Source organism: Girardinichthys multiradiatus, chromosome 8, assembly GCF_021462225.1.
Source record: "Girardinichthys multiradiatus isolate DD_20200921_A chromosome 8, DD_fGirMul_XY1, whole genome shotgun sequence".
Classification (NCBI taxonomy): domain Eukaryota; kingdom Metazoa; phylum Chordata; class Actinopteri; order Cyprinodontiformes; family Goodeidae; genus Girardinichthys; species Girardinichthys multiradiatus.
This window is the reverse complement of record NC_061801.1, coordinates 19,137,484-19,149,531: the sequence shown is the minus strand read 5'-3', so window position 1 is coordinate 19,149,531 and position 12,048 is coordinate 19,137,484. Positions and strand designations below refer to the sequence as shown.

The 12,048-nt window shown below is 38.2% G+C and overlaps 1 protein-coding gene across 9 annotated transcripts in view; it reads left to right on the top strand.

The window, feature by feature from the left end:
- Positions 1-11,816, top strand: part of nedd4l (NEDD4 like E3 ubiquitin protein ligase) — a 55,246-nt gene extending 43,430 nt beyond the window's left edge. For all 9 annotated transcript variants that reach the window (XM_047372335.1, XM_047372333.1, XM_047372332.1 and 6 more), the window contains 11 exons: positions 928-1,157; positions 1,845-1,966; positions 5,420-5,490; positions 5,823-5,918; positions 6,033-6,106; positions 6,197-6,257; positions 6,430-6,489; positions 6,760-6,867; positions 8,885-8,981; positions 9,846-9,918; positions 10,011-11,816. In XM_047372335.1, coding sequence (XP_047228291.1) covers positions 928-1,157; positions 1,845-1,966; positions 5,420-5,490; positions 5,823-5,918; positions 6,033-6,106; positions 6,197-6,257; positions 6,430-6,489; positions 6,760-6,867; positions 8,885-8,981; positions 9,846-9,918; positions 10,011-10,113 — 1,095 coding nt within the window. In that variant the 3' untranslated portion in view covers positions 10,114-11,816. The remainder of the gene's footprint in view (positions 1-927; positions 1,158-1,844; positions 1,967-5,419; positions 5,491-5,822; positions 5,919-6,032; positions 6,107-6,196; positions 6,258-6,429; positions 6,490-6,759; positions 6,868-8,884; positions 8,982-9,845; positions 9,919-10,010) is intronic.
- The last annotated feature ends 232 nt before the right edge of the window (positions 11,817-12,048 follow it).

The following is a 12,048-nucleotide window of genomic DNA, read 5'->3' as shown; positions in this document are numbered from 1 at the left end:
CCGGAGGTCCGAGCTTGAATCTTGGAATGATGCAACACCTGAGCCCCTTCCAGTTTGATCTGCGAATAATTGTGGTGCAAAGCAATCCCAGCTGATTGGAAACTTCCTCTCTTCTTTTTATGCGTCCAAGCAATAAGAGTTTACAGTGTTTGTGCCTTCGGTTCATAAAATACAAGCCACAGAAGAAGTAAAAACATTGTTTCCACCTGCAGCTTTCATCATGTTTTCTATGTTTAGCCATCATATTGCATGTTGAACTCTGAACTGCAAGGAGACCCCTGTCTTTCCCAGTAAATCTCTGACCCCAGGGGGCTTTCTGGTTTTCCGATTGGAAATTAGGATTATTTAACTTTCTTAGAATATTAGCTTGTTATACTTGTGTTACTCTATAAAGAGTGGAAATGGCAAAAAGGGTGATATTCCAGCCAATAAGCGCTTGAAAAGTACTGCTCAATCCAGCAGATGCATGTTTCATATCTGAATCAGAAAAACAATAAATAAATGTTATAGATACCATTAGAACTGTAATAATCTGTTCTTTTAACCACAGAGGGAACTTGTCTAGCTTTTCTGTTTTTAAATAAAAAAACATGTACTTTTTACTGGAGGTAATGCAGTCAGAATCTCATAGAGACCCACAAATACACTAATAATGTGATGCATCTCTTTTTCATACGTTGTGCTGACAGCAGAATAAAACTAACTTTATCTCATGTTGCCTACATGATTTATTGTAGTAATTGTTGGAGCATGTTTGAATGTTTAGTAGCTGCTAGTTTTACCTCTACGGTTTATTAGATAAAAAGAGTTTGGTGCGTTTTGTCTTATTTGCCAGTCTTCAGCTACATCTGTACATGCTTAACAGCATGTTTTAGATTTTCTAAATTGTGTGTTTGTAGTAAGAAGGTTTTCTCTTTGCTGCTGCAGGCTGATATCCCCAACCGATTTGAGATGAAGTTACACAGGAACAACATTTTCGAGGAGTCCTACCGTCGAATCATGTCCCTGAAGAGGCCAGATGTTCTAAAAGCACGATTATGGATTGAGTTTGAATCTGAGAAAGGATTGGACTATGGTGGCGTGGCCAGAGAGTGGTTCTTCCTCCTGTCTAAGGAGATGTTCAATCCCTACTACGGCCTGTTCGAGTACTCAGCCACGTAAGCGTCTTCTTGTTTGTGGGGACTATTTCTATAGGGTGAAACATTCAAATTCCTGCAACAACAGAACACGTGGGATACAATGTTGTGTAAAGTTGTAACAGGACCATGGTGTAATTAAAAATAACCTCCTTTTCTAATGTGTTTGGGAGACAAGGTGTACTGATACCCTCTGCTGTGCTGTTTTTGTTCCCATGAGACCTGTCAAGGCTTCCTTTTACTATGATTAACTTTTCCTCGTATTCAAAAAGCCATCCTGAGGCAAATGCTTCCCACAAACATGATAATAAAAGTGCCATATGTTCTGTTCCTTTTCTTGGCACCATCATCATCCTGCAATGACGCAGCTCTGCCTTTTTTGTGCACAAGTGCAGTTAAATAACAAAGAGGCTGTAAAAACCAACTGTTCTTGGAAAAGAAAAGTGTAATAAAACATCCAGGCTTTAAATTAAAAGCTTTTTGGTTGTTTTTCAAATCTGCTTTTAACATCATCTCAGAGCAGCAGCTTAATGAAAAGCAAATAGAAATCAGCTTGACGTTTTCTGTCTGATTAGTTGTTAGATAAAGAAGAATTTGTCTTTTCTCTAATTAAGGGGAAATTAACATAAAACATCATATTCTCTGCCTGTGTGTTTTAATATGTGATTTTATTTTTAAAAACATGTTTCTCTGCTCGTCTTTGTCCAGGGACAACTACACTCTCCAGATCAATCCCAACTCTGGCCTCTGCAACGAGGATCACCTTTCCTATTTCAAGTTCATCGGCCGTGTGGCAGGAATGGCTGTGTTTCATGGAAAACTGCTGGATGGTAAAATTATTGATTCGAAACCCTCTGTATGTTTAAAAAAAAAAAGAAGATTTTCTTGACACTGATACAGGAGCAAGTTCAAATTAGGAATTTGTTTGATACCTTATTTAAATTAATATACGGTCATATCCAATAAATTATAATTATTGAAAAGGTCACATATTTTAGTAACTCAATTCTCTAAGTGAGACACCATAAATAGATTAATTACACACAGACAGATGTTTTATTTTTGTTAATTATGATGGTTTTCTGCTAACAGGAAATGAAACACATTTAGAATTAGAATTAAATCAGACCACTTAAAAACATTTTCAATATAGAAATGTGTGCCTAATGAAAAGCATGTTTAATACCTGCTTAAAGGTTATTTTCAAAAGGTATTTTAATCTGACAAACGAGTCGTATAGGAACACATATTCTAATGTATTGAATATGACTATAGGGGCTTCGTGAGTGCTTGAGAGCCCAGCAGCACTGAATAACGCACTACATTTCATCGGTATTACACTCAATACAAATGGCATTGGGGGCACTGCAGTTTCTGTTGTTCTTGACAGCGATGCATGCTTTGTCCCAACTGGAGTTTCTGCAGATCAAGCTCAAGATGCTGCACCACATTGGGGTTAATTAGGTTCAAAAAGCCCCCATAATGATCTGACAACCTAAAGCATGCAAAGCTGCCTCGAATTATACAGATATACAGGTCCTTCTCAAAATATTAGCATATTGTGATAAAGTTCATTATTTTCCATAATGTAATGGTGAAAATTTAACATTCATATATTTTAGATTCATTGCACACTAACTGAAATATTTCAGGTCTTTTATTGTCTTAATACGGATGATTTTGGCATACAGCTCATGAAAACCCAAAATTCCTATCTCACAAAATTAGCATATTATTAAAAGGGTCTCTAAACGAGCTATGAACCTAATCATCTGAATCAACGAGTTAACTCTAAACACCTGCAAAAGATTCCTGAGGCCTTTAAAACTCCCAGCCTGGTTCATCACTCAAAACCCCAATCATGGGTAAGACTGCCGACCTGACTGCTGTCCAGAAGGCCACTATTGACACCCTCAAGCAAGAGGGTAAGACACAGAAAGAAATTTCTGAACGAATAGGCTGTTCCCAGAGTGCTGTATCAAGGCTTCCATCTGCTGAAAAGCTTTATGGAGATGAAGATTTCATTTTTCAGCACGACCTGGCACCTGCTCACAGTGCCAAAACCACTGGTAAATGGTTTACGGACCATGGTATCACTGTGCTCAATTGGCCTGCCAACTCTCCTGACCTGAACCCCATAGAGAATCTGTGGGATATTGTGAAGAGAACGTTGAGAGACTCAAGACCCAACACTCTGGATGAGCTAAAGGCCGCTATCGAAGCATCCTGGGCCTCCATAAGACCTCAGCAGTGCCACAGGCTGATTGCCTCCATGCCACGCCGCATTGAAGCAGTCATTTCTGCAAAAGGATTCCCGACCAAGTATTGAGTGCATAACTGTACATGATTATTTGAAGGTTGACGTTTTTTGTAGTAAAAACACTTTTCTTTTATTGGTCGGATGAAATATGCTAATTTTGTGAGATAGGAATTTTGGGTTTTCATGAGCTGTATGCCAAAATCATCCGTATTAAGACAATAAAAGACCTGAAATATTTCAGTTAGTGTGCAATGAATCTAAAATATATGAATGTTAAATTTTCATCATGACATTATGGAAAATAATGAACTTTATCACAATATGCTAATATTTTGAGAAGGACCTGTACTCCTCCCTCTTCTGGTGATGTTTCCATGCAGAGCAATTTTCTCAAGTGCTAGGCTAACGTTTGAATGATTGGACAGTTTGTAACATACACTATATTGCAGAAGTATTCACCCACCCATCCAAACCATTGAATTCAGGTGTTCCAATCATGTCCATGGCCACAGGTGTGTAAACTTCAGCATCTGGATGTGCAGACTAAATCTACAAACACCGGTGAAAGAATTGGGTCACGTTCAGGAGCTCAGTGGTTTCCAGCATGGTACCATGATAGGATGCCACTTGTGTAATAAGTCCAGTCATCAAATTTCCTCTCAACCATGTGTTCCACCATCAACTGTGTTACAGCAAAGTGGAAGTGACTGGGAGCGACAGCAACTCAGCCATGAAGTGGTAGGTCACGTAAAGTTATAGAGCAGGGTCGATGGATGCTGAAATGGGTAGTGTACAAATCTGCACATAATATGCAGAGGACTTTCTGTAGAGAACACACCTGCATACCTCCAGACCTCATGCGGCATTCAGATTAGCTCAGGAACAGAGCATAGAGAGCTTCATGGAATCGGTTTTCATGGCCAGGCAGCTGCATCCGAGCCTTACATCACCAAGTCCAATCCAAAGAGTGGCCTAAAGCAGACTGCCGCTGGACTCTAGAGCAGTGGAGACATGTTCTCTGGATTGATAAATTGTGCCTATGTCTGGCAGATATCCAACGGATCAGTTAGAGTTTGGCAGCTTCCAGGAGGATGCTGTCAAGTGTTTGGGAGTTGGGCTTGGCTCCTTACTTCCAAGGAATGAACTCTTAATGCTTTAGCATATCAAGAGATTTTGTACTTTTTCATATCTCCAATGTGGGAACAGTTTAGATTCAACCCCTTCCTGTTCCAATAGGACTGAGCACCAGTGCTCAAAGCAAAGTCCAAAAAGACACGGATCAGTGAGTCTGGTGTGTAAGGACTTGACTTACCTCAACAGCGTCCCGCCCTTCACCTGAGACGACACCCCTGGAATAAATTAGAGCGTGGTTATGTTGTTACCAACGGTGTTTGAGCTCACAAAGACGCTATGGGAAGAAGGGTCAAAAATTCCCACAAACAACAAAGTGCAAATCAATCCACAAAGAGTTAAAGCTGTTATAGCTGCAAAGGGCGTGAGCCAACATCATATTAAACCCCTTTAGATTAGGAATCTGATGTCACTCAGGTTCAAATGGTAGACGCTTGAGTGTTAAGGCAATATAGTGTATTTTAATGTGCTTCCAGATAATCATGCAGTGATAAACTTACAGAAAGCTTGTCTCATAAATTTTTCAAAGGGGTTGTAAAACCCAAAAGCCTTGCTTTGAACGTCGTAAACTTTAACGAGTACTGTTTCAGCTACTTACCCCAGAATAATGTGCCTGGCCTGCAATACAGTTCTACATGCTGTGCACATGATAATAAGCTGGGACTTAAAAAGCATTAATTGTGTGAACTGTGGCTGTACAGCTGGTTGAGGGACAGAAATCATAGATGGTAAACCAACAAATGGATATCAGGAGGGACTCAGATTCTGTTTATTTCAAATGTTTTGATGGGTCCAGCATGTGAAAACCATTGGCAGTGTGGTCATTGTTGTGTTTTAAGCTTTTCTCCACACATGCTGATGTATATTACAACATTGCCTTCTGTCTTTGCAGGTTTTTTCATCCGTCCATTTTATAAGATGATGCTGGGGAAACAGATATCGCTTAAGGACATGGAGTCTGTGGTAGGACCTTCTTCTTCTATAAGACCTGGTTCATTAAAAAAAACCTCTCAATTCTGATCAAAACTACTTAACTTTGTCCCTGCGATAAACAGTCATGCTAAAGAAAAGCTAGGATTCTTTTTGATTTCAATAATTTCAGAAGGGCCGAACTGACAGGGGGTGTACTTTTTTCTTACCATTACTGTAAATCTGACACATCCACTGATTTATTGCATTCAAGGGAAATGTTTATTATTTGTTTGGAGTGTTTCTCAATTCATTCAAAATAAAATCTCTGAGCTAATAGATGGAAGCCAGTTAAAAGGCCGACACACATGCATGTATCCCCACAGGACAGTGAATACTATAACTCCTTAAAGTGGATTCTGGAGAATGACCCCACAGAGCTGGACCTGAGATTTTGTATCGACGAGGACAACTTTGGACAGGTGAGAAGACATCAAAATAGCATTTTATTCATTTATTTTTGCTGTTCATTGAATAGCATACTTATAAATGCTTCTCTATTTTAGCCTTCATCTTGTTTCTGTGTTGTTCCTCAGACATATCAGGTTGACTTGAAGCCCAGCGGTTCAGACATGGTGGTCACCAATGAGAACAAGAAGGAATACATTGAGTGAGAAATTAACTCGTGCTTCTTTCTTTTAAAAGATCAGCATTTAAGGTTTCATTTTCTAACACATTTTAATAATCTTCTGTCTTTCAGCTTGGTCATCCAGTGGAGGTTTGTCAACCGGGTCCAGAAGCAGATGAACGCCTTCTTGGAGGTACTCATGTGCAGTGATTTTAAATGTCCACATGGGGGCAGTGCAGCTGTGATTTTTAGTATAGGTCATAGCTACAAACCGTTTTAACTCTATTCTTCTGGTTCTCTTAGCTAATTGAAATATTAGTTTTTGTTTGGTTGCCTTGTTGTAACTTATTTTGTTTAATTTTCAGGGATTCACTGAGCTCATTCCAATAGATTTGATCAAGATCTTTGATGAAAATGAACTTGAGGTATGGACACCTGCCTGGTTATGGAAAAACAGTTTTTTAATTGATCATTTGTTACTGTAAAAACTATGAAACTTAAGAGTTATTTTTTTAATATAAGGGTTTTCAAAGGAAAACTTTAATATTCATATTTTAGTTTTTTATTGTTTGGGACAACACCTTGGTCATTGTCACTGATTTATTGTGTTGATAACCTTCAGTCTAACATATTTAGATAAAACGTGTTTCTGCCTTTAAATTTATTGTGTTTTCTCACATGCTCCCCCTCTGAAGCTGCTCATGTGTGGCCTCGGCGACGTCGACGTTAACGACTGGAGACAGCACACGGTTTACAAGAACGGCTACTGTCCCAACCACCCGGTGATACAGTGGTTTTGGAAGGTTTGTTAAAAGAAAGGATTAGATCAGATCATTTTATCTGAAATATGTTTAAACACAAAGTTGAAGAGATTAAAGGGCTAATAGATATTTCCCACTGGTTTAGAATCAACGGAAGCCATTTTTGTTTTGTCTTTTTTGTTGTTTCTGGCAGAATTTAGCTGAATTACCTTTTTATTTGAATTTATTCGGACTGAATTAGGTTGAATTAGGACTGAACATTAAACATATATAATAAATTTTTTTTGCATTAGACTCAGACATGACTTTTGTTGTGCAGTTTTGCTTTGCAGGCAGGACACTGGCCAGGCCTCCTCAACTGTATTAGGATCAGAATACGGTTTTGTCTAGCCAACATAAGCAGGGACTTTCCTGAAATATATTTATTTTGCATTTGTTAAATGATCTTGAAATAGTTTCGCAGATGTTTTAAAGTTTTGTTTTGTTCTTTAAGTCAAGTCAAGTTTATTTATATAGCGCTTTTCAGCAACAAGGCACTCAAGGCGCTGTACATAAGGAAAAACATTACAATCAAACAGAAAATCAAACAACAGAGGTAATTTAAAAAAATAAAAATAAAATAAAGGGAATAGAATAGAATGATGGATAAGAAAATGAAAGGAAAACTTGACTGAAAACGTAACTAACAATGTTTAGATGGTACAGTCAAAGGCCACTCTAAACAAATAGGTTTTTAATCTTGATTTAAAGCAATTTAGGGTTTTGGTGCTTTTACAGTTTTCTGGGAGTTTATTCCAGATTAGTGGAGCATAAGAACTAAAAGCTGCTTCTCCATGTTTGGTTCTGGTTCTGGTTCTGCAGAGTAGATTTGAGCCAGAAGACCTGAGAGGTCTGGTTGGTTGATACACTGACAACAAGTCTGTAATGTATTTTGGTGCTAAGCCATTCAGTGATTTATAAACTAACAGAAGTATTTTAAACTCTATTCTCTGAGCTACAGGGAGCCAGTGTAGGGACTTTAGAACCAGGGTGATGTGCTCCACTTTCTTAGTTCTAGTGAGGACGCGGGCAGCAGCGTTCTGGATCAACTGCAGCTGTTTGATCTACGTTTTAGGCAGACCTGTGAAGACACCGTTGCAGTAATCAATTCTACTAAATATGAACACATGAATTAGTTTTTCAAGGTCCTGCTGAGACATTAGTCCTTTAATCCTGGAGATGTTCTTTAGGTGATAGAAGACCGACCTTGTTACTGTCTTTATGTGCCTCTGAAGGCACATTAGACATTAGCAGCTTAAAAACAACTCATTTCCTGTTTTTTTTTACTTTAACCATCAGAGGTTAGTCATTGTTTACACACTTAACTCTGACCTATGAATCATTTAGGCATAAAACATTCCTGAACATAGAAGTTCATGGGGCATAGATAATTTAGCAAGGTCCTGTTTTTGCTATTAGGACCCAATTTCTAAAAAGATTTTCAATTTACTGTCACTAACACCAACAGACAAATAACTAACTGTGATGAAAGGTGCTAGTTTTGCAGAGCGGATTCTTCTAGCTTCTCTTAAAGATTATAAACATAATATCATACAGTTTCCTCACTTCTTTGTAAACCTTGCTGGGAAGGTGAGCATCCTGGAAGAGTGTTATAATGAAGCCGGTTCATGTCATGTTCCTGTGTGTTCGACCTGCCAGATCAAAGTCTGTTTGGAAGAACAGAGTTGTTTGCTCTGATGAAAGAGCCTGAAGTATTACATGCCCCAGATTTTATCTTAACTTGAGCGCTAGCGTCCTCTCACACATCAAACACATTTCTGTTTGAATTGGTTCGGTTGCTTTCTGGTTGTCATTAGGACACTTTGACATCATTGATATCCTAAACTTTGGCCGTCAAACCCAAATTAAGTTGACCCCAAAACAAAAAATTATCTTTCACACACGAACAACAAATGTGAACCTTTTAAAGTGTGAAGTTACAGACTTCAATAAAGTATTTAGTGAACTAAAAAATTATTGAATCTGTCATTGAGAGAGTTTTTGTGTCCTCTCTCATAAGGTTGTCCTGTTGATGGATGCTGAGAAGAGAATCCGACTCCTCCAGTTTGTTACAGGAACGTCACGGGTACCGATGAATGGCTTTGCTGAACTTTATGGTGATGTATTCTCTTCAGATTTATGTCCTTCATTCAAAGCTTGTTTTGAAACTCCGGTAACCAGTTTGAATCTCTCTATTGATGGTTATTAGTCCTATTTGTAACCTAACAATCCAACTGCTATCACTGTAACATGATACATAATGTGATTTACCCGCTAACTCAATATATTTAGTGAGGAAAAAATGCTAAACCTTTATAAAAATATTGTTGGCGATGAATATCTGGCTAAAACTGTGTGGCAAAAAATCTCAATATATATTTCAGTTTCCTCATTTAATTTATATATACATATATATATATATATATATATATATATATATATATATATATATATATCGGTGTTCAGCTGCAATTCAAATTCCTGCACCATTAAAGAAGAGTGCACATAATGCTATGAGTAAATAACAGAGCAGGAATATCTTGCTTGCCCCTTTTTTAAATACAGAAGACTGATTTCATTATATTTTTGAATCAATCCCAAATCAAAACAACTGCATACGGCAGCATCGGTATGAAATATAACAGTTCCAAAGGTCCATCGGTCATAGGCAACATTTTCCGCTAAACTTTCTTGTTGAGATAAAAATGATGCATCATATAAAATTTCTTTGCAGCAACAGGACAGTGTTTTCATTTTCTGGGGTCTGTTGTTGGCCGTGAACCCAAAGCAGAGAGACAAAACAATATTGTTGATTTTTTGCAAGTCATATCGCATAACGCATGTTTATTTTACTTCCAATTTAATTTGTTGACTTTCACGTCTGATACCACAGAGAGAGAGAAAGAAACTCCAGATATGAAGCAGGTATTATGTCATTTCAACATTTTGTGCTTAATGATGTTATTTTTCTTTTTGTTTAGGTTCTAATGGTCCTCAGCTGTTTACAATTGAGCAGTGGGGAACACCAGATAAGTTGCCAAGAGCTCATACATGGTACTCCACGTCTGCACAGAACTAGTTTCTCTTTCAAACTTTCTTTCCATTACCATTAGTTTTGGTCATTTTCTCCTTCTTCTTCTTCTCAGTTTTAACCGCCTGGATCTGCCCAGCTACGAATCCTTTGAGGACCTGAGAGAGAAACTCCTCATGGCGGTGGAGAATGCTCAAGGCTTCGAGGGAGTCGACTAAAGCTCCCCTTCTGACTGAATCCAATAGCAAGAAATAGAAACTGCATCTACAGGGACGTGAAACCAGCCGCTGTAGCAGTTTTTGTGCGAGCATGTTGTACTGTAATGCCTGACTGTGAGCCGTCTCCACTGCACCGTGGCTTTAAGACTGTACAGCGACTTGTCGAGCCAATATGCCTACATGTTTCTAACTTTTCAGTGCGGGATGGGTCACCCCTACAAGGTGCTGGGGAGAGAAAAGGGAGCGATGCACTGCCTCATTTCTGAAATGTCTCATCTACAGGCATAAGCGGAAAATAACCAGAGCTGGAAATCCCCAATCCACAATTTCTTCCCCTTATTCCCCTTCCTGTGAAACTCTGCAGTGCTGGAAAATACTGATGCATTTCAACATTTAAGTCCCTTTCAGTGGAGAGCTCTTAGCATGGTCTTAATCTGGCTCCTACATGCACTATTCCACCTAAGAAGCTGCAGAGGTGCTATGATCTTAGATCTTATACAGATATTTAACCAGACACCAGGTTACCTTAGGAATGCTAGCCAATCACATTTCAGGAAATCAGACACACCCCCCCGTAGAGCCTTGTCTGGGTCATGTGATCAGATAACGCTGCTGCAGATTTTATAGAATAAAAAATTTCTTTTTTAAGCCACTGACGGCGCATGACATGACCTCCGCTATGATTTCCCTTTTTTTATATATATATTTACATAATTTTGTGGTCATGCAACAGAATTTCTTTAATTAATCGTTTGTATAACTGGCAGGATAATATGTTATGTATTTTTACTGATGAACAATGTTCTTCACTATTTCAATGCCTGCATACGACATGACGCTTGAAGTTCAGATCTGGTTAGTCTGTGACGAGAAGAATTCATATCATCTGTTACGGTGATAGCAAATGTGTTTGAAAACGATGTTTTTACCGTAGTGTTTTAAAAGCAGCATGAAACTGTGTTGTGTTTGCTTTTGAATACATACCAACTTGGAAATGTAATCGCTCTCGAGGTCACGAAGGGAAAAGTCAAATCGTGGCAAGTTTCTGTGATTACCTTAATACTCCCCATGCCTGTTGCTGTTCATAATGCTGTAAAATCGTTTTTTGAGGGGGGGTTAAGTTCTTACATAAGATCTAAATATATGTATGTATTACATTTAACAGAAGTATTACTGATCAACACTAAAATGAAGCAGTGCGTGAGTAAATGTTTGAGTGGAAAGCTGTGATTACCGCTGAATATAAGCAGCACGTTTCTTACATGTTTCTTTTTTTTATTTTCTTCCCTCCTGTTTTTCTAACACAACTAAATCTAAAGGGCACTTTATAGATAACTCTGAGGTCATGTCAGCTGATGTATGTCTTTTCATTCACTTGAATGTGGTTCTTTTCTTTCCTTTCAGAGCACTTACTGGTGCAACAGACGTAATCTAAATATGGGCTGCAGCTACAGTAGAAACAAAAGTGAAAATGATGCTTCATGTTCTTAAGTTCGTATCCTGTTTTGAGCTGTTTCTTAATACTTTCCTCTTGAATGTTTCTTACCCCGGCGATCTCTCAATTCTGACTGACCTGTTTGTTTTTTTTAAATCAAGTTTTCTTTTTTAATGGATACTGAGAAATATAATTTTTGTTAATGATTCCACTACTTTCTGCAACTCTTTGTGGTTCATTTAACTTTAAATAAAAATGATACTTCGTATACTGTCTTGTTTCAGTTAATTGCAAAATCCTCTTCTCTGGAAAGGGCAATTTAATTCCAGCTGGACATTTGACCACTCTTGTTTTTATTTTATAAGCTTAATGTTAACTTACTTTGTCTATTCTCAAACCAGGTTTGATGTGTGTTTGGGATCATTGTTCCAGTGCTGACTACAACAGAAATCCCTGCTCCAAAACTGACATCTTCAAGCTCGACTGAAATTTGCTGCTAC